The sequence below is a fragment of the Gopherus flavomarginatus genome, chromosome 1, assembly GCF_025201925.1.
Source record: "Gopherus flavomarginatus isolate rGopFla2 chromosome 1, rGopFla2.mat.asm, whole genome shotgun sequence".
NCBI classification, from domain to species: Eukaryota; Metazoa; Chordata; order Testudines; family Testudinidae; genus Gopherus; species Gopherus flavomarginatus.
The window spans coordinates 218,942,532-218,965,585 of NC_066617.1; the positions used below are offsets into that span (position 1 = coordinate 218,942,532).

Sequence of the window (23,054 nt, forward strand, 5' to 3'; positions counted from 1 at the left end):
TCTGACAGGCTGGTGCGCTGCATTCATGTTAACTGTACAAATCATTAGGGATGATGCCAATATTGTCATTCACTGTATTTTCCAGAATTAACTAGAATGCAGATTTTGCTTTTTATTACTGTACTTAATAAAGCCATATTTTAGGAAGAAATAAACATTACAAATCCTAATACACTGGGGGACAACATTTCTAAAGGAGCCTTTAGGTATTGAGGATTTCTCTTGCTTTTGTACACTAAAAAGGCTATTTCCTGTAATTTTTCATGAAATAGGTTTTTAAAGAGATGAGTTTCTTCAGTGGTGTAGTAGCATTTTGTCATGCTGTTATAAGCCACTTCTTAGTTGGAGAATAAATTCAGCTAACCTGCCTTAGGGGAGCTAGTCAAAACCATAATGATTTCCACCACCAACCTGAACACCATTCATTTTGTGCAATAAAATATGTGATAACACCAAAACAAATAGAAGAAGTTTACATTTACATTGTGTCCTAAAATGATTATTTTTAAACTAGAGATGGACAGAGACTATTCAGCCATGTTTTATTTAAGTTTTTATGCAATGCCCATCACTGTTACATCTGAGCTACCAAGTTTGGATTTAGATACAAGTTTCCTCCAAGATTGGACAGAATTTGGAACATAAGAATATAGGAATTGCCATAATGGATTAGACTCATGATCCATCTAATTCAGTACATCCTGTCCCTGAGTGTGGCCATCATGAGTGGACATCCACAAGAAGATGTAAGAGGAAAGGGATGAGATTTTAATTTGAACAGGAGGAGACAGATCTGGAGTAGAGAGATACATTTGTGTATTCTCAGCATGGAGATGGTAGTTGAATTTTTGTGTTTGTAGATGAGATTAGACTTACATGGGGAAGAGATGGGGTGGAGAGGAGCACACACTGGCAAAAACAAAAGTCAGTGCCTGTGGGCAAGGGTAGAGGGAGAAGAGAAGGGGACCTAGGACAGAGCCCAGTGGACACCCTCCAACCCCCCAATATAAAGTTGGAGAAGGATGATTCTCCAAAGAACATGTTTGAAGAAGCAATTATAGAGGTAGGAGGAGAACTAGGAGAGGACAGAGTAACAGAAGCTACGGGGCAGGATAAGATTTCAAGACCATCCTTCCTGTCACTCGTAACCTGGGCATCATCTTTGACTCAGACCTCTCTAGGTTCTCACATCTAGACTTACATCTACTTCTGGAACATTCTGTATAACATCTCTGATATAACCTTTCCTATTCATCCATACAGTTCAAACTCTGGTCCAGTCCTCTTCATATCATATCTTGATTACTTCAACATCCTTTTCTTTTGCCTAAACAAATGTAATCTTGTCCTCCTCTTATCCATTCAGAATGTTACTGCAAAGAACATCATCATAGCTCTTTGCTTTGGCCATACGTGGAGAATTTTGAAATTATCCAGCCTGACTGCAAGGAGTTAAATCAGAGGAGGCTCTTGGAGGCAGGCAATTGGTGGGGGTGGGGCAAGGGATGGGACCGACAAACAGAAGATGAAATGAGCAAAAATAAGGTAAAATTCAGAGAATATCCCAAGGGTCCTTTAGAGAACGGTGGAGGTGGGAGTGGGTGGGGATGTGACCTATTAAGAAATGCCCCCGTCTGGCTCCAGCCAGGATGACAAGTTTTACCCTTCCTATGCCTGAGTTTAGGTTCTATGGGGATACTAAAAAGGGAGGAGGGATATTGACTCCCCAACTCCAATCAGCCCATGTTGCCAGTCCCCACTGCTCACTAGTTACATTTTTAAACAAGCACATTCATGCTTTCTCTCATACCACATTCGTGCTTGAGAGAAGCTCCCTATAAACATCTAGAAAACTGCTTCATTATCTAATTAAAATCTTTCCATATGAGACACTTTTGCTCTGGTGCCTACACACAGCCCAGCTGTGGGCAGGCTGCTCTTGTGCTGAGACTCACTGTCTATCTTGCTAACCAATTTTATCATTGTTTTCTGGTCCTCCTCTGTCTCTGTTAACTCTTGTTTTATACTTAGATTGTAAGCTTTTGGGGGCAGGGACCATCTCTTTTTCTATACAACCCACAGTGCAATGGTTTCCTGATCCAAGAGCAGAATGGCTAAGTGCTATGGTAAGACAAATAAGAAATAGTAATCCTCCATAGTTGGAAATTGGCTTGAGCATGAAATTTAATCTCTTCCAAAATTTGTTAGCAGTATCTATTACAACTCTAGAAATTCTTATCCTCCATATAGATGCCCAATCACTTTTTGAACATTGCTAAGTTTTTGGTGTTAGTGACGTTATGTTGCAATGAGCAATTTATTTATGTTTTGCGGGGGAGGGAGTTGGAAAAAGAATTTTCCTTACATTGGTTTGGAATTTAGCAGTGAGAGAGTGACTGACTTTTATCCTGCTACTTATTACGTGGATCCATGGACAATTATGAGATCTACACTAAGATTTCCATCTGTAAAATTAGGATATGGGAGCCACTACTGCAAAAGAGAGATTTCATAAAAATGACATATTTAGACCTATTTTTAGTGTGCATATGTTATACCTTAAATAGTAATTCATCAAAGTATGATTTCTTCATTATCAGGACTGCCCTTGAGAGAATTTAAAGCAATGGAAGAATGAAAGATGGCAACCTGGCATTGTAGCAACATATGATTTTATTCTCTCTGAATAAATTATAATTAATTTGCTTGACAAATACATCCTCCAGGGAAGAAAATATTACTTAAAGATGAGCTCAATGAGGCTGCCCATGTTCTAGGAAAGCAGGCATAGAAAACGTAAGGAAAAAGAGCACATTCTTCAATATAGGGAAAACAAACGCAAGCAATCAGTAAAAAGTTGAGATTTTCTGATGTGGTATAACAGTAGAAGTGACCCAGTAGTTCACAAAGAGGGTTAGCAGGTCAGAGTATCAGAGTTCTCTGGAGTAGTGCAATGCTGCTGTTGCTGTCCTACAGTAAAAGGAGGCCAAAGGCGATATCTGGTATGCATTTACTATATGTACTGAAAATGTTTGCCTCTTGTAGAACTGCACTAATGACCCAAAGAAAAACAACAGGCTTTTTAAAATACGATTCTCTACAGTAAAGCATCTGTGTGATAAATGTACTACTGGAGAGGAAAACGTAATGTAATCAGGATTATTTTATGGAGGTTTTCACAACTATTAAAAAACATTCAGTCAATGGAAAAATATTCTGTAGTAGAATCTTATGAGAGCCAAACAGTAAACAAAGGTTACAATCATCTCTGAAGAGAGATACATGAGTATTAAAACCTCTGTGTAGGCTTATAACAAGTAAGCTGATGTTTGAAAAATACAAGGAGGAGGAGGAAAAAACACTACAGAAAAAAAATGTGATAAAGTTATTTTCAGAGATCATTTCATTCTGAAACTTATCATTCCTTGTCATAGAATATTGATATTCTTTATAATAATTATCATGGTTCTATCTTAATTTTATCACTGTGCAAGTTTTCTGTATCGTATATGGGAATTACTTCACCTGTAGGATGAAACATCACAATTAATTAACAGTGCATAGCAATGCTGCACAAAAGAGTGTAAGACAAAGTGAAAGAGAATATAATGCACATCTGAGATTGCAGGGGAGTTTCACTAGACTGAAAGTAATTACTCCCCTGCACATCATACAGTAGAATTTTGAAGGGGCTTCCCATACTCTGGTTGTCTTAACATATGTGCAATGTGGCTCAGATAACACGTGACCAGGATTCATCACTGTATTTGGTCTGCTGGTTGGATCATTAGCATTCCCGGGCTGGGCCGGGTACTGATGGGGATTTTGACGTGAAATCCATGCCCTCCAGTGCACCTGGTGCTCTTGCGGGGGGAACAGACTTGAAGTGTGGAGGGGTTTATAGGTCTGTCACTTTATGCTTCTCCTGGTCATTCCACATAATAAAGACACAGGGTTGTGATTCAGTAATACTGGTTGGCAATTTTTGGCCAAAACTCTGGGCACAGGAGTGGAGGGGTTGGTTTGCTCTTTGTTTGTGGAGTTGATTGTTTGTGAAAAATGCAGATTTGGCAACAAAGACATTTTGCAAAGCAGGTTAGATTTGCCAAATTGTTTTGGACTTAAAGAAGAAAAACAGAAATGTTTTCAACATTTTTCAAAATGAAAATAATCTATTTTTTCCATTCAAAACATTTGCTTACATTCTTTAATTTTGATTGAAAAAATCTACAATTTGAAAAAAGGTAAAAATCAAACTAAAACATTTAGATTGTATAAATGAAACAGGGTTCAACCTGAAATGATTTTTTAACTATTTCATTTGCCAAAAAATTCAGAAAGCATATTCATTTTGATCTCAAATGAGTTTTTTGTTTTTTAAACTTCCAGTGAACTGAAAAAAGTCATTATTTGCCCAGCTCTAGTTTTGATTAAGACCACGAGAGAGAGATAAAATGAATGTTCCGATAGTGTGTTGGAAAATACTGTTTTACCTCGAATAGGTAAAACCAATATCCCGGCCTCTTGTCACTTCCTGGAGACTTGGCCAAATTTGAACTGAATTTTTCCTCTATAAAATTGCTTTGGTAGTTTCACAGGCACTATAGTGATGAATGTGGTGTCATTTCCTAACTAAATAATATAATTTTGAGACCGTATTCTCTATCTTTGTTTTAGACAATTGTGTGGTATTGCTGTGTACTGTTTAAATAGCTGCTGCATTTGAAAAGTTGCTGAAGTGATCCTTCTATCTCCTTCATTTACCTTAAAAAGGAGATGCAAAGATTGATTCATTTAACCCTTTAGTGGGACATTGGGGCCACTGTTGAACAGAATGGATGACTGGCACTCATTCTACTGCACTGGGGACGCACACCAGTACTAGATGGATAGATGTGCTTCAAGTTTCAGCCACTTCTTCCCTCAGCTTGCCTTTCTGGTTTCCTCACAGGTCCTAAAAATGTTGCTCAACCCCAGCATTCTTAACTCATTGATCCTGACCGTCTTTTTACTCAGTGGTCAATTTTTTGGGAGAGGGAAGATTGGTGGCATATTTCCAAGTTCCATCCACAAGTGAGTTGCAAAAATGACACTGATCACAATATTGTGCAGATATTCAAAATATAGGTCTCCACTGTGTTCCTTGGTTTTGGCTTTCCCTTGGCAGGACTCTAATATGCCTCTGGACTTCTCTAGGCATCAGAAAGCAGTGCCTGCAGCAGAGACCGTCTCCAGGCAACCTAATGAGTGCAGTTAGTGTGCTGATGGGTTGGAAGAGTCAGCAGACTGACTTTTAATACCAGCAGCAGTTCAGCAGCTGCTCAAAGCATTCATCCATGGCTCTGATAGTGTTTGTACATGTTTGTTCCCAGCCATGGACCCAGTACTGCTCCTGCTTTGCCTCATTCCAGGTAACTCATTCATGATCCTCTTTTTCCAGTTTCTGTCTTTGGCTCTGACTCATGGTTCTGGCCTCTGACTCCTGCTTTAACCACCATGTGTGACAGCCCAGGTCCCAGTCACCAACACTAGATTCTTTGAGCTTGGCTTCTTTTTGAGTGGGGGGAATAAGTGGTGGCACCAAATGAGAAATCACTCTTAATACATTGTGCATATTTGTGATCCTTCTGCTGCTTTCTTAAATGAGGAATAAAATAGTCCACAATGTTGACAAGCCAGTTGTCATGCTGGGCATCTGAGTTAAGACCTGAAATGACTGGGCAGTTCACGCCTCTGAGTCACTGTTCCAGGTTCTCTGCAGACTCATGTAGAAGCCTCTGCATTGGTTACACTTGATTTATGTTTTTGAGAGCTTTTTACAACCACCAGAGGATTTTTAATGAAAACTGAGATTCCAGAGAACACCCCAGCAGCCTCAGAGAGTTGCCTGTATGCTGTATAGCCATGAATCAACCTAAACTAAGCCATGTCTAAAATATTACCTCAGAAAAAACTCAATTAGATTTGTACTACTCCAACTTTGCTGCAATCTGCATTTTAATAAAGCTGGCTCTCCTTGACAATTCCTGTCTCAGTCTCCTACCACCCTAATCTTCCTCAGACACTCTCTCTTAGCTACCCATTCCTCATCTTTGCTGGGTGCTGCTGGCCTGTACTACTGCGCTGTTAAATATTTGCTTGATAGCCAACTACTACTCATAATCCTGCTGCCCAGACCACCTGTTCCCTCTTTCCTTGCTTGTCCTTCCACAGCTGCCACAACCCATGTGAATTCTCCTCTTTCAAGAAGTCCCCCCACAGCCACAATGGTCTGTCCTTCTCCACATCCCAGTTCCAACCCTGGACAGTAGGAGATGAGAAATGATTACTGTTGATTGCTTTAAAAACAACAAGAACAAATAGCTCCTTCAAAACTGCTGAGCCCTCATGAACCTGATTAATATAACCGTGACTTTGGGGATCTGAAATGGTGCTTCTGTGTGTCTGTTTGAGAATCTGTGCCATTCTCTTTTGTTCAATATTCTTTGTCAGGTACTTGGGCCTTGTTCCTGCTCCCCTTTTAGTCAACAGTAAAACTCCCATGGATTTAAACAAGGCAGGTTTGAACCTTTAATAGCCTCAGAGCCTAACAAGTTTTTGCTAATATTACATTTAATATTTACCAAAACATACGTACATATTGATGAAAATATCTTATTCTGCCCTGCATTGGTACCCTATTCTTGCTTCAAGCATAGTGGGCATGAGTGACACAGGGGAAAAAATCCTGGAAGCACCAGGTTCTCCTGGATTAAATTCAAGAACATATAATACATCATATAGAATAATTTCCCTCATAGCATATACAGATAGTCTGACACTGTGAGATATAACAGATCATAAGCCTCTTAGTAATCCAAATGATAAATAAGACTAAGGAATGCTATATGTACTGCCAAGAAAATGCAGGATGAATTTGATAGCTACCTAGGGATGTATGAAGAGAACATTAGTGGCACTTACATTATATTATAAATTAAGATTTTATTTGGCCCTTAAAGAGCTGTGCGTACTATAGCTATTTCCCTTTGAATAAAATTAGGAATAAATAATAATATACCAGATGCCGCAAGGTTTGGTATGTTTTGTGAAGAATTAAAATTGGAATATAGGGAGGGAAAATTAACAAATAGTTAAAAATGAAAAAACTGAATATTTTTGCCAGTATAATTTCAATGCCTTAAATTAAGATTAGTTTACAAGTGCGAATATTGGATTTGCTATGCTAAATCAGACTCTTTGTCGATCAAGTCCAGTATCTTGCAGTGATAATGGCCAAATCCTGAGGCTTTGGAGGAAAATGTCTCAAAAAATTGCCTAATTATGCAGTGTGGTCCAGTCGGAGCATAATTCCTTCTTTATACCAGTAGATGTTATAATTAACACAGCATTTTCATTAGTTATCAAGGAAAAAGTATTTCAATTTACATAGTTTATTCTGTTAAAATAGTGTAGCTAAAGCAATATCAAATATTTTGGAATCAAAATTACACTGTATTCAGTATTTCAGTCTATCAAATATTGTACAACTTACATTTTAATATATACAGCATTCACTTTGGTTAGCATTGTATTAAATCTTTCTATTTTCTTCCTAATAGCATCTCTTACTTAAACTCTGGATAGTCAGATATCTCCATTCTCCTCTCTGATAAGCGTGACTAAAGCTTTAATTACTCTTTTATTAACCCTGGTTTTAGAATAGGCTCTTCCATTCTATTTTGAATCTAAATAAAAAAGATTAGAAATCTGATTTTAGTGTTTTAATAATGGGTTTAACATGGAGAACTGGTAGGTAAAATGAGATTTGAATGCATGCAGACTCCACTGTCAGTTTTTTTAAATAACTTCTTTCCTCTTATTCTAGATTAAGAGACTTTAAAACTGGCATATACTTGATGAAAGGGAACATTAATATTAAAAGCAGCATGCTTCTTCAGTTATTTTCTCTCCTATTGTTTGATATTTGTGCTTTAATAAGAATTTGTAAGCCCAACATCTTTTCCTGTGTGATACAGTAATGAAATCATTATTGCATGTTTTTAACATCACAAGTTACTGCCATGGAAACAACTGTGATTTCATAAACTTGTCATTACCACCTTTAGTGCTGTATCAAATAGGATGAGAACATACAGTTGAGAAGGAATAGAGTCTTTGTATGGGTACAGAGTCTTCAATAACTATTAAATATAAGAAGAAAATATGTGAAATACAAGTGGAATTTATAGTAAAAATGCGAATTATAATGTCATACATGAATGTTTCATCCACTATGAAAGTTTTATTTTAAATTCTCAAAATTTCTAATTGATCAAAACTTGCCTTTGTACTAGAATCTCTATATCCAGCATTAGCATAAGTAGCATACTATAGTGTAGCGTGGACATGTTTCAGCTAAAGTTGTTGTTCAACAGGATAATTTTAAAGATCATCTTTATAAATCATCTATATAAATGTCATGTTATCTGAGAAATTTGCATTAATTTCCTAAGTAGTTTATATCCACCATTTAACTCTGGATTTGATTTTATTAAATCGTTTTTCGTCAGCAGTACAGTGTCGGAATGTATTTTCCATCAGTGAAGCCAATGGAGTTTTCTGTTGACTTCAGTGGGTGCTAAACTGAGCCCTTAATGAAGAATTTAACTCCTTTGTGTGTCACCTTATAAAACACATCTGAACGTTTTGTTTTGAAAAGAAAATATCATCATGGTTACATGTATTTTTACTTGCAAGATGAACTTTTGTTAATTTTTCTCTCTACTGCTAATCTTAACATAATTTTGCTTTTCATAACAAATTTTATAAAACAGAAAAACCCATATATAGACATAGAATCAATATATTTTAATAAATACAGAGAGAAAACAAAAGCCAAAGAACAAGACTACTGAAGCCAAAATATATTTCTCAGACAACATATAGTAAAGATGGGCCTTAAAGACAATCCCAGATTAAAATATATCCAAGCCTGAGCTGCTCAAAATATAGAAAAATAGTTTTATTTAAAAAATATAGAAGTTGTTTCTTTTGGCACTTCCAGGCCTGCTCCTGAAGGAAAGATTGTGGCTTCAGTTGTCAGGTCTGGAAGTTGTTCCTGATCCCCTTAAGTCCAGACCCATCTCCTTCCCAAATGGGAAAGTGGGTCTACGGGGTTTCCTTGGGCTCTGCGCAGGTTACCAAGCCACCCTCTCATATTCCAGGGTGGAGAACTGGGTCCAGGGAGTTCTGGCACTACTCTTTTGTGAGTTGAGAACTATTCTCAACTCCTGACCACCAACATTATAACCAGCTCTATTCAAGATTCACAAATATTTTAATTATGAGTACACTGAGTGCCATTAAAATTGTTCCCTTTACTACATCATGGTGTTTGCCTTCATTCTGTTTCATTAATTTTACTACTCTCTGTAATAAATGTCAAGATTTTAATAACATCACTGCACTTCAGAGAAGGTCCATGCTGAGAGAATGAGCTATGCTCAGCATTGCACCTAACAATATAAAAAGCATTAATGGTACTAAAGCTAAAGATAACTATTATCTTTCCCATAAATTGGAAAGTTTTAATGCCCATGGTGAAAAGTAGGCATGTATCGAAGAATGTGCAGAAACGAACAATGGTTGATGAACATTTTGTGATACAATTTAATTCCCCCCTTGATAACTGATAAAAACTTTCAGGATCGATAAAGGTGTTGCTGAATCACTTAACTCTATTAAGACAGAAATGTTCAGTAAGGCTATCGTACAGTTTCATTTTAGTCTATGTATAATTGTGGCAGAGTCTTTCAGAGTTTGAGAGAACCTTACTCTAATCACTAATCTAATTAACTAATCAGGTTCATACAGTAATTTCTCAAATAATAATAAGCCTTCAGACCACTTTAATATGTCAAAATAACTTTGTTTTATTTAGAGCTGCATTTGCCTTCTAGCTGCTAAATCAGCTATAGTTTACTAAGCAACATTTTGGTATGTCTACACTGCAATAGACAGGTGCATTTGCAGGACACAGGAGCATTCTCAAACTAGCTCTCTAAAAATAGTGGTGTAACTGTGGTGGCTACCCAAGTATATACCCAGGGGTCTGCCCAGGATTGTACTAAGTGTCTAGCCTATGCCACTATGCGTACCACTGTGGCCACACTCCAACTTCTAGTAAGAGAATACAATCAAAGCTAGCTTGGCTGTGTCTATGTGTGCTGCAGTCGCACCTCCTAATGACAGTTTTAGACATACTTTACAGAAAGGGTAAAATATAGTTACTTGGATTTTGATAGTGCAAGGCTTTTTTTAATGTAAAGTTGATTGATTGATCAAAATATTGATGGTAAATACCAGATTGCATGTGTACATATTTGTATTTTATGAAAGACACTGGCCCAATTTTCTTTCTGTACTTCTAAAATAGTATACAAGATTTATTGTCTTTTGTGATTTCTTCTTCATTTAATTAAAAAAAAAGAACATTAGATAAGATTAAAAACGAGAGAGAGAGGGGATCATTTTAAAATTAAGGAACACTGAGGGCTTTTTTTTTTTTTAAGTCTCTTTCAGTTGAAAGTATTGTTTTCAGTTTTAATAAGAAGAGAAACCTATAAGAAGGGCAACCTGCTTAATTGTTGTAGGCTATGTTAACCAAAGTCTCAGTACCCATCAGATTTTCTGTCTGATATTAACTTACCCTGTAATAAGAAGTTACTGTCCCCTAAGCATGTGCTAACCAATCCATCTGCTTCAGCTGAGGACCTGGTTGTCTTCTTTGTATGACTGACATAAATGTAGAGCAACAACTATAATTTTGCATATACATAGTTAAGCCAGATAACTGTGTGTGGAATAGCAGCATGTATTGCTGTGATGCCTCCTTCAAATTTGTGAATCGGGCATTGAGTTGTTATATGTTCCATGGTCTGTTCTGGGTGAACACCATTGCTCACTGGAGAATCCTTAATTTTCCATTTGTGTTTCAAGTATGCGTATCTGGCATGGTTTGTGAGGATGCGGTTTAGGGTTGCCCATGAGCTTCATGGGAGATCGAAACCAGGGATCTTCTGCATCGAGTCTTTCACAAGGTGTTTATTTGTGACTTCATATAAACTCAATTCAGCTTTCCAAGCTTCATCAAGGTTGAAGTTGCATTATTGAAGGTTAGATGCATGGGTCCAAAAGGGCTTACATGACTTCAAGCAGTAGTGACCAGATGTTGTTAAAATCTAGGTGGATGGGAAGACATAGTGGAAAATAACAGCCTTCATGTGGCCCGCTCTGTTAAGTGAGAAATCATGACTAATGGCATCAACCTGGTAACCAAACATTGATCAGTGATCTCCTGGTCTTCAGAACAATTCAAGCACCATAACAGCCCTGTTCAGGGCAAAGTAATATGCCACATAGGTTGACCTGATAATGGAACAGAATGGGGAAATTTAGGTACATGGCTAGTGTATCTTTTCTTGTTTGGATCCACTATATGTTTTTTCCTGCAACTGGAGTGGTTGGCGCAAAGAGTAAAGGAATGAATTAAATATTAAAGTATATCCCTGACAAACCTTAAGGGCCTGATCCAACTCCTATAAAAATCAACAGATGTCTTTCAGTTGACTTTTATGGAACTTGGGATCAGGGCCTTAACAGACACAAATCTTAATTTTTTTTTAAGATGGTTCAGATGCTCCACAAATCTTTTTCTCATACAGTACTGTCAGCTCTTGAATTTAAAATTAATAGACTATACATTTAGTTTTAATAAACATTAGAAACCTTGGGAGTTGAAAATGCTGATGTGTTTACATGTGATACATGCATGAAGGTCACATGGGAAAGCAAACATTCTGCTTTTAGACAGTTGAATATACTCTATTAATACTGCTTTTTAAGAGTTCTTTCTTTTTCTTTACAAAGGAACATTTTTTTAAAAAAGATTCATAACCTTTTGTTTCTCTACCTTTTAAGTACTGATTATGCATTCAAATAAAAATTGTCTTTGGCAAATATGGACAGTTGCTCCTATTCTGTGGAAGAGTCTACTCTAAACAAGAGACTGACCAGGATTGTAACCTTGAATTTGAATCCTGGGAGTATGGGGTTATTTTGAATTCAAATCCTTAGATTTAAACTTGACCATACTGGTGTGATTTAAAGACTGGTCTAAAACTGCAAGGAGCCTATTTCCTTGTTCCCTTTTACATGCAAATATAATTTCATAAAATGAGTAATTCCCATTAATTTTTAGGCACACTGAGCTGAGGTCTTAATTTCCACAAATCACTACTGTCTAATCTTGAAAGAGTTACACTATTTCTTGAGTGTTCTGTCACTTGGAGCTGAAATCTCACAAGCATGGCTCATAATATTTTGTCTGCACTTGAAATTCATCTGCAGACACTAGTCCATATTCAGCTTCTAATCCAATCTTGATATTCCAGATCCTAATGCTGCTTCCTTGACTTTGGTTATTATTAAACTTCGCTACAGCTGTCTAAAATTGTTTTAGTATATAGCCTATGTAAATAAGTTCTGAGTGCTTTTCAAAATCATATTTGATTTTGTATTACCAAAAAATAGATCAAGACATTTCTGTTGTCTCAGTTGACTGAGAGATTCTTAATTTAAAACTCTATAGTAAGGTACAAAACTATGAACTTTATGGGCTGCACTGTATAGCTGTTGGCATAACACTCATGAAGACCTATCCTAGCATGCATTGTGCTCAGTGTAAATCTGAAAGGGATTCTGTAAGGGTATTTTCTGTTCTACTCAGGAATCTAGAATAGATATCTCTGGAACATTACAGCTTCTTTATTTGAGAGTAGATTATAGAAGAGGAAAATACTCTTAAATAATCAGGATTTTTAAAATAAAACATTTGGAAGATCCAGTTTGACTCAGAGTGGAATTTCAGGTGTGTCTAAGATGGATTTTTAAAGGTGTTAGGTGTTGCAATGCTGAGTACAGCAACACCCAAACTGATTTAGGAGCCACAGACTCATAATTCAAAAGGGTTTTAGGCACTTAGGAACCAAATCCCATTGACAGTCAATGCTTCCTGCTCCAAAATTAATATGCAAAATAAATACCCTGGGAAATAAACTTTTTGTGCTCTGTAATAAACTTAGTTCTTAGCATTATTACACATTTTGTTCATATGTTGCTCACGTACTGTAAGGACCACTCACTCATAACATTACAATACTGACTTTCAAACTACTGGATTAAGTAGAAACCATCTGAGTTCTAATAGTGACACACACCAATGTAGTATGAGAGCCATCTCCTAAGGACTTTAAAAACAAAAGAAAAGAAAAGCCATCTCTTCTTTTACAGAAGTTAGAAATAAATGCTTAAAACATAATTAAAATTTAATTTTTTAATTCTTTAGTATGGAGGAAATACAGTTTAGGAATTTTAATTTATTTTAATAATAGTAGCAGAAGTAGTAATATATATTGCCATGGTGCCTAGGAGTTCCAGTCGTGGACCAGGACCCCATTGTGCTAGGTGCTTTACAAACATGGAACAAAAAGACCCCAAAGAACTTACAATCTAAGACAACAGATGGATATAGACAGACTGAGAAGTACAACAATGAGGTAATACTGGACAATATGATAGGCAGTGGTCTCAGCACACCAGCAGCCTAACCGCTGTCAAGTTTTTTGTAGGCCTCATGGCAGAGGAGAGTTTTAAGGAGCATAATGAGTTAGTTTTGTGGATGTTCCCATTGAGTTTCTCCCAAGCCTGAGATGCAGCATGAGAGAGATCACAAAAGTGTTCATTTCAAATTTTAACAACTGAGAGATGGAAGCTGGCATCATGGTCGGACAGGAGGTGGGACTTGACCTATATTGAATGAGAGATGGTGGTAGCTTGGGGATAGGTTGTGAAGAGCTTGTTTAATACAGTAGAAAAGTGGAAGCCAGTGAAGGGATGCAAAGAGAGGTGACGTCAAAGTGATGGGCTAGAAAAATGATCTTTGCAGCAGTGTTCTGAATAGATGCAAGAATTTGTCAAAGCCAAAGAAAAGGATTTGCAGACATGAGATAAGAGCCTGGGTGAGATGTTTAGCTGTGTGGATGGGTAGGCTGAATCTTGGCAATGTTGTTCAGCGCTAATCTGCAATCCAGCCTGGATGTGAGGACCTAGAGAGAGGTCTGAGTCAAAGATGATACCCATGTTATGGGCCTGAGTAACAGGTAGAATAATGGTGGTGTCCACAGTGGTCAATTAAAGAGGTTGCCGGGAGAGTTATATTCAGAGCTTTCATTTAGACATGCTGAGCTTGAGTTGACAACAACACATTCACAAGATGATGTCAGAGAGACAAGTCAGGATTTTATTTTGGACAGCAGGACACAAGTTTGGGATAGAGATAGTACCCATTAATTTCAATGGGTTTTTTTCCCATAGGCTTTTGTTCTGTTTCTTTCAATTCTAGTGAAGTACTATCTGTTTAAAATTAAGCAATTACAGAAAAAGGTCTGTTTATTGTGCACTTACCTGCTTTAGTGGTTATCCTTTCAGAAAGGTTCTTTCGTTTACAGCATCTAGAATCAATACACAAAGTACAGGATTAAGTAATGAATTGAGAAATTTTAAATAAAAAACTGACTACTACAGATGAACTTACCTATGGCTTTGTTTAAAATAACTGTTCAAAAATGATGAGTTTTTTTATGCTGACCCTCCTGTTTTTCCAAGGTGTATGTGTGTGTCTAAAAGGATAATAAGCCTGCTAAACATAGTGTGTGGGAGGGTGGGAATACCATCAGAGTCAAATTGTTAAAAAGGGAATTTACTACATGGGAAAAAAAGAAAATGGAAAGAACTAGCTATCTAAAATCTAGATTATTCTAACACAATTTTGTGCATTGATTTATATTTATATAAATATTTTAAACTTCCAAAAATATACTCTTACCTGACATTTTGCCACACATCAGTTTAAGTTGGGGTATTAACTTCTCATAAGAAGCTGTTTCTCCTGTGCACAGAAAGCAATCTTTTAACATGGGTGATTTTGAATCCTCTACCTATGCAGTAGTAACATTTTTACATACATTTTTGCAAAATCAATTCATTGCTTGGACTGTGAAAGGTTCACTTCATTGATATCTTAGTTCTGGTTGAATAGTTGTTCCTACTATTAAAGTTCTGTAGCACTTGATTTCAAATATTTTAAGCTATACACATGGGCAGATCCAGAAGATATGTCCAGTGTCAGTTTCTGCTTGACATATTCAACACCAGTTGTTCTCAGCCCATATTTAAACCATCTTCTGGCTTTTGACACTTGCCATGTCATCTGTTTAACTGCATACTGGGTATTTATGTTAAAAACATATATATTAATTTTTCACTATGTATAGTGATTACTATCAAAAAGTCAATATTTGCAATGGAATCTTTGATTATTCCTTACATTTAAAGTAGAATATGTGCGTAGTAATGTTTGGTAAGTATTAAGTAGCTCATAACTTCTTATATAATATTTCACAGACTATTTTTTAAAAAAATGTTCAAGCAATGAGAAAATTAAGTTTATTGTGGGGAAAAAAAAAGCTATACCAGTCTACCAAAATTAGATAAAATATGTGCTTGATGATTTGGAACAAATTATGATTATATTAGCAAAACAAATAACTAGAGCTGTGTGGAGGATGGACATTTTCATCAGGAATTTCAATTTTTTTTCTTCATTTTAAATCAGAACAAAAATTAAAAAATTGAATTCTCTGCAAAGAAAAATTCAAAATGTCTGTGTGCCACCTGTAACTGGGGTACCACTGAGTTTCCCTGACCCACCAGCCTGGGCTCCCTTTACATGGTACTGCTGTGACAAGCCCCCTCCAGCAGACATACAGGTAGGGACACACCCAGCTGTAGCTACACACAGATGCTGAGATCACCTCTGAGTGGGAAGGCTTCCCTAAGGCACCGCCCAGTTCCTAAGGCACCCCACCTTTGAGGTGTAAACCCCAAAGTATACCTTCTTGCGCTGTACAGGGAACTGTAGAGCATAAGCTCATGAAATTCACCTCCCTCAATGTGGGGAAATATATGCAACACCTTTCTGCCCCCAGTTATGATTTCCACGCACTGGTTTTAGACAAAACAAAAATAAGTATATCACCAAAAATATAGATTTTAAGTGATTATAAGGGATAGCAAACAGATCAAAGCAGATTATCTAGCAAATAAACAAAACTGCAGTCTAAACTTAATATACTCAAGAGATTGGATATGAGTAGCAAGTTCCTTTCACAGGCTAGAAATCCCTCTAGCCTGGGTTCAGCCCTCCTCCCCTAGTCCAGTTCCTCAGGTGTTTCCAGTAGGGAGTCAGTGAAAAACCACAGTGATGTCACTCCCTTGCCTTAAATAGCTTTTGCATATGGCAGGAACTGTAATGGTATGGAACCTCCTGCTGGTCACGCAGGGAATTAGCATTTCCAGCTCCAGAGCGCCCTCTGCAGGTTGGTGTCCCGCTTACCGCTGGGCCCGAGTCCCTTCTGGAACCTGGTGCCCCTTTCAGGCTGAGGTGTTGCCTCCTAGCAGTACCCCCACAGATCTCCTCCCTGGTGAACCTCCACCCTCTATACCCACCTCTCCTCAGACTATGGCTACTGCCAGTCTTGACCTAGCCCCTATTCACTGGGGCAGACTGCAGTGTAAATGCCACTCATCACTGGCAAGGGGAATTTGGACCTGCTGCCTCTGCCTACCCTTGGGCTGCCCTCTGCAACCCCAGTATCCTTTCCTTGGTCTTTAACAAGGCCTGTAGCCTGGGGGAATTCCAGGCCAGAGCTCCCCAGCTCCTGTGGCCTTCCCCCTGCCCTGCCCCACAGTACCTTTCTTTGGCCTTTACCAAGGCCTGCAGCCTGGGGGGTTTCTAGGCTGGAGCTCCTCAGCTTCTCTAGCCTTCCCCCAGCCCTGCTCCAGTCTCGGTACCCTGCTTAGCTTCTAGGAAGCCAGGTCCTTCTCTCTCAAAAGGTTAGAGAGTGTATGTCCTAGTCTCTGGCCCTCTGCCCTCTTATAGGGCCAGCTGTGGCCTGATTGGGATGTGGCCCCACTTGTGGCTGCATCCCCCAGTCAGCCTGGCTTTTCTCCACTGCAGCCCTATCCCAGGGCTGTTTTATGCCCTTTGAGGCAGGAGCGGAGTGACCACCTGCTACAGAACCCTTTGTCTTCTGTCTTGGTTCCATACGGGTCAGTGGAAAAACACTGGTATTCCAAGATGGAGTCCAGTACCAGGTGACTTGATCACATGTCTCTGTAGGGACAGAGCAGCCATGACTTGGAGGTTGTTTGTAGCATCCTCAGGAAGGCTCCCTAGTGGAAGATTATCATCTTCTTAGACCTTTTGTTCTCCCTAATGGCCCTTCCCAGCCAGCAATCTAGATTGCTTGCATTCTAACTAGTGGGTGTTCCCCAGGTGTAAACACGTTTGTAATAGAAGCATAGGCAATATTCCTAACTTCAGATACCAAAATGATACATGCTTACAAATAGGATAATCATATTCTGTGAATCATAAGCTTTTCAATGATATCTTACAAGACCTATCTTGCATAAAACCATTTGATTGCTTGAAATATTTTGTTTGGCTTTGATTAATATGTAGTATAATATATAGTTTAAATAAATATAATACTACATTTTTAAAAAAAAAATGAAACATTTAATTCCAAGAACGTTGAACAGGGTGTTCGAGGAACTATTTTTCCTGATTTTTCTCTCAAATTAAATTTCAGTAAAATAAATGTGATTTTACTGAATTGTTTTCAATTTAAACAGAACTATAGATAGAAAATGGTTCCATTTGGAACTCTTTTAACCATCTCAGCAATTAAAACTTACTTTTATATGATCTGAAATTCTGTAAATATAGCTTACATTATGAGCAACTGTCCCTCCTGTGGAACATTCTCCAGTGAGTCAATCTAGGCTTAATCATCTCCCTTATCCAATTTAACAGCTATTACATTTTTTTGGGAGGGAGTCGTGGTTTAGTAACTAGCTTTACAGGACTTTTCCATCAAAATGTTTTTGGAATGGAAAATGCAGTTTCAGCAAGATCAAAATTTTCCACATAAAAAGAGGTGAAATATTTCATTTGGACTCAGGTAGACCTGAATCGAAACCTTCCAGGTTGTCTACATGAAACAAAATGTTTCATCGAACCATGAGCTGCACCCACCTGGGCTGTCCCATCAAGGCCAATAGAGTAGAACAGGAACATGAGGCAACCAGACTGCAGCTCCCACAGGCACTGACTCTTATTTATCCCAGTGGGTGCTCCAACCCTGCTTCTCCTCGGAGGCCCTGCCCTCGCTCTGCCTCTTCCCACCCCCTCCCCTGAGAGCCCCCAGCCCACTGAACAGCTGTGGCTGGTGGGTGCTGAGCAAAGTCGGCATCTGTGACTCCTCCGATGAGGCCCTGTGGCAGTTTATGCAGACATAGCTGGATGTTAAACCAAGCTGAAACAAAATATTTCAACATTTTTTGTATAGAAATTCTGTACATTTATGGCCTTAAAAAAGAAAAATAAAAGAAAAGTGTGTATGTGTTTTGGCTTTGTCCCAAATGAGAATTCCCTCTCCCCTCCTATATTAAAATATTAGAATTTCCCATAGAGTGGAAATTTCCAGGTTTGACCAGCTCTTAATAGTAAAATGGACTGGTTTGAAGTGCCAGCAATAAATAGATAATGCCTAGCTAGTAAAGTGAGAGATTTCACATTGACTGGTTCAAATCAGGCTGATCAGGATGGGCAAATTTCAGTACCACTGGATGTCTCTTAGTACATTGTCACAGAAATGAGTTGTGGCCTCTGTTTCCATCCATTTGAAAACATAAAATGGCACCTTTGTTGGCAGTCTCAGCAAATGGAATGGGCTTGGAATCCAAACTTCCATCTCAGATGAATGTATTGCCTTTCTAGGTAGTGGTTTAAACCCATTTGTAGGACAAGGTAAACCTGCAGTACTGTACAGGGCTGGCTTGTGAGCACCTTCTAATACAAGTATTAAATTTAACTTTTAAAAAAGTGCAAGTGTAAGCAAACCTTTCTGCTTACTGATTTCTTACATATAAAAATGTAAATGATGGTTTTCCTTGTTTCTAGCTTACATAAAATTCTCATGGACCTGCAGAATCAGCAACTAACACAACTATCTGACTGGCTAGCAAAAACAGAAGAAAGAACAAAGAAAATTGAGTCAGAGCCCCTGGGCCCTGATCTAGAAGATTTAAAACATCAAGTAGAAGAACACAAGGTAAGCTATTTTACATACGTATGTTACTGTTGGAGTTGAAATATTGTTTAAAGAAGGAACATATATCAATGACCTTTTCACATTTTTAAAGCTCTAAAACTAGTATTGGAGAAGAGTGGGTTGCATTCATTTATTTATTTATTGAAGTTTAAGCTTTTCAGAATGACCAAGTCTTTGTATAGGACTGCATTGCAATTCAGAATTTGTTAATAAGACTGGGATTTTCTTTGTTGTTTCTCATATACATAATTTACTAGACTAGAAATTCTGGTTGGATATCAAGAAAATAGGCAATTGTAATATCCTTTTTAATCCAAAGCATAACATTTTAGATTTTATTACTCCCATGTTTCTTTCCTCTAGTCATCTTGTGCTTTCTTATTTGTGTGCTCTAGTAGCAACGAGACACAATTAATTGTTATAATTGGGATTCCAAAGCTCAATAGCAGTACTGGGACTCTGAATATGTAGCCCCTGAGTATTGTAAAGTTATCCAAGTGTAGTCTGTAGCTTTGTAATGGAAGAGGGTTTTTTTGAAAAATGTATTTAATTGTGAAAAATAACAAACCAGGAATTGGGAAAAGAAAGATATTTGACCAAGCTTGTTTGTATTCTCATGTAGAAAAGTGTTTCTTAAATTGGAATGATTAAGAGTTAAAAACTGCATAAATTAAAACTAGTATAAACATAGGCAAATAAATTCAATACAGCAAAGAAGATATAATTCTGGTAAGGCTGTGATGATCACTTTTAAAAGGAGTCTTAAAAGTAGAGTTACATAAAGCAGATTTTTAATATGGTGCTAAATTCAGTAATTCTTTCTGCGTATTTGTGTCTGTGTGTGTGTATATGTATATATATATAAAACATATATGCATCATGATAGAAGATAGGAAGATAAATATCGGAAAAAACATAAGGCCTGGGAGATGTAATACCAGAAAGTGTGAAGAGATTAAGATGTTCTTCAACTCTGTTAGTAGTTCAAATCCAGTTCAGTTATAGTACCCAGACGTTTTAATCATTTGATCCCTTTTATCATCTTGGAATGAGTTGATAGTTTTAGCCCAATTTGCCACCTGAAATGCTAGATTTTTTTGGGAAGCTGCTTGTTGTTTCATGCACCTTTGTAGCACATCACATCACTGAAAGTTCAGTAGTGTTGCCTTGCAGAGAAACTTGAAGTATCTCCCCCCCCCATTTAAAAGATTGAAGAAAAAAATATCAGTCATAAAAAGGGTCTTGCCTGGTAAAGTGATCTTTGTGACTTAATATACTAGGAAAAACATGTTCCCCTTAATGCACAACAATGAGTTGCCTTGCATTGTATAAAGCAGTCTTCCTAGTGTCAGTAGAGTGGATGGGATGTAACATCCTTCACTTCCTCGAAATCCCCATTGAAAGGAGAATCAAAGCAATTCTGCTGATAAGTAGTCTCTGCTTAGTTATTAGAATTCAGGCACATTCTAAATTGCCAACCAGCTGAGTGATTAGAAGGAATCTGGCACGTCTTTACATCTCAAAACCTACCATTAGAAATTAAACCAATATATGGCCCCGGGGCGGTAGCAGAGGCCAAGAACTGCATGGAGACTGAACTTTTCACTTAACCATGACACAGAAGAGCTCTCATACTAGTGAGAAACTCTGGAAAAGCTAGTGGCGGTGCTGTTGATGCTTCCTATGCTGTAATTGGTCTGTGGGTAAATTGAAGATTTCAGTTTCCAGGCTTTCTAGTCCAGTCCATTTTCTGAGCACTAAATAAAACTTTTTAAAAAAAAATGGCAAGTAAACGTGAAAAGATAATCTGAAGCTGAAAAATATACATGACAAATTCAGTCAAAAATTGATTACTGGGTTCTTGTTTTTTCTTTTGACATGTATAGTTTTCAATGCTAATAGCATTAAAGCTACTAATTTCTTATGCCAGTGAAACACTACATTCCCTTTAAGAACTTTGATCTTAATGGATATAATGGGTGCATCTCTTTGTTCTGAGAGTAAAATTCTGGCCACAGTGACATCTATGGAGTGTTTCATCATTGACTTCAGTGGGGCTAGGACTTCCAACCTGGGTCTTCAGGGTATTCAGAAATTTACCTCTCCCATGTACTGATTCCACATTTCTGAATGTGATGAGTCATTTAACATTGTAGATGCATACTTTAAAACTAAGGTTTCAACTCCGTCTTTTTTACCAAGGGATCATTCAGACAGTAAAGTAATAAAAAAGAGTTTTTTTCCCCTCCCCACTGAGCATGGATTAAAATTCTTCTCAGTACTACGTACTGTCTGTAGGTAGTAACTGGAGGACAAGATGTTTGCAGACGTTTCAAAACTATCTGCAACATTCACATAGAATTTATTTTGTATTATATTCTACATCAGTGCCCCCTGATTCCTGCAGTATAACAAAGCTGCATACTGCAGCAAAGATAAAAAATCATGACAGTATATAGTGTGTGAGGAAAACAGTTGAAACCAAGTTTTATTGCATTAGATATGAACACAAACAAAATAGTAGGTACTTAATTTCAGGATAAGGTATAAGTAATCTCTTGTTTTGAAAGTTTCACATCCTTAGCATGGATGCATACATTCCCAGTTACTGCATAGTATTAGTATTGTGGCATTTGCTGGGAGGAACTGGACAATTCAGAAAGCAGAAATGAGAAGATGACATCAAATTGGGCAGTTACAGCCAGAATGGTGGGTAGGTTTGTTGGATGGAATGCAGCAACCTCTCTCTTTCTCTCATGTGTTTCTATTATACTTATTCTTTCTCCTTATCTCCCTTTGATTAGTTCCTGGCCCCTTGTTTCCTTCCACACCTAGAGTATCTGTTATGTTCATTTTATTTTCTGCTTCTTGACTCAAACTCTGTATCTTTGGTTATTTTTAATCTCCCTTTTCTGTATGTTGTGTCAAAAACTGCTCATGCTTTTGAGACTGATACTCTGATTTCTCTTTGTGGGCCCAGGTAGAGTGAGTGAAATCCAATCCTGAGAAGAGAAACCATTCAGTAAAACAGATCTAGGATTGATTGTTATTTACGGCCAGGAAAAGACAGAGGAATTCTTACCAGCAAGCTCCCCTTCTTAACTTAGTGTTGTACGAGACTTTCAGCTGAACAGTATAGAAAGGACAGTTTCTATCTGAACTGCGCCAAAGAAAAACTCCAGGGGGTTTTAAGGCCACAAAAAGGAACATGTTTACAGATCCCACATTAGATTTGCCAAACTAGTTTGGCATAATTGTCCAAGAAACTGCAAAAAAGCATTTGACCTGTATTTTAGGTATTTTGTCTGCTTCTGCAAGTGGTCTTGGCTATGCATTTTAAAAACTGAAAGAATTCTGCCTACCTGAGAGAAACTGAAGATTGTTAATTTCCCTAAAAAGGCTGCATATTTCAAATTTTGTGATTTAAACAAAAATGCACTTTTAAAATTGTGTCGATTTCACTTTGTACAGTTAAACTGGCTAAAATTTTCAGAAGTTTAGAGTTTTGCTGGAGAATTGTGCAAAATTTTCATTATAAAAATAAAATCTTGGAAAGTTGCCACTTTTGGAGTTTGCAATACATCCCTAAAAATGAAAAGGTATGTGGGGAATCAAGGTTGACCATGGAATTTCCCCTCCACCCCCATCTGGATACCTTCACCAGTATCCCAGTGCATGATTTGTAATGTTGACCTATGATAGTTGGAAATGGTCACACAATTTGACACATGGTAGTGGTTCTGGTTATTGTGTGTGAAATTCTGGCCTTTAAAA

The 23,054-nt window shown here is 37.6% G+C and overlaps 1 protein-coding gene across 11 annotated transcripts in view; it reads left to right on the forward strand.

Annotated features, from left to right (window-relative positions):
• Nucleotides 1-23,054, forward strand: part of DMD (dystrophin) — a 2,125,007-nt gene that overhangs the window by 766,574 nt on the left and 1,335,379 nt on the right. For all 11 annotated transcript variants that reach the window (XM_050936430.1, XM_050936437.1, XM_050936440.1 and 8 more), the window contains one exon: nucleotides 19,130-19,280. In XM_050936430.1, the coding sequence (XP_050792387.1) occupies nucleotides 19,130-19,280 (151 nt within the window). The remainder of the gene's footprint in view (nucleotides 1-19,129; nucleotides 19,281-23,054) is intronic.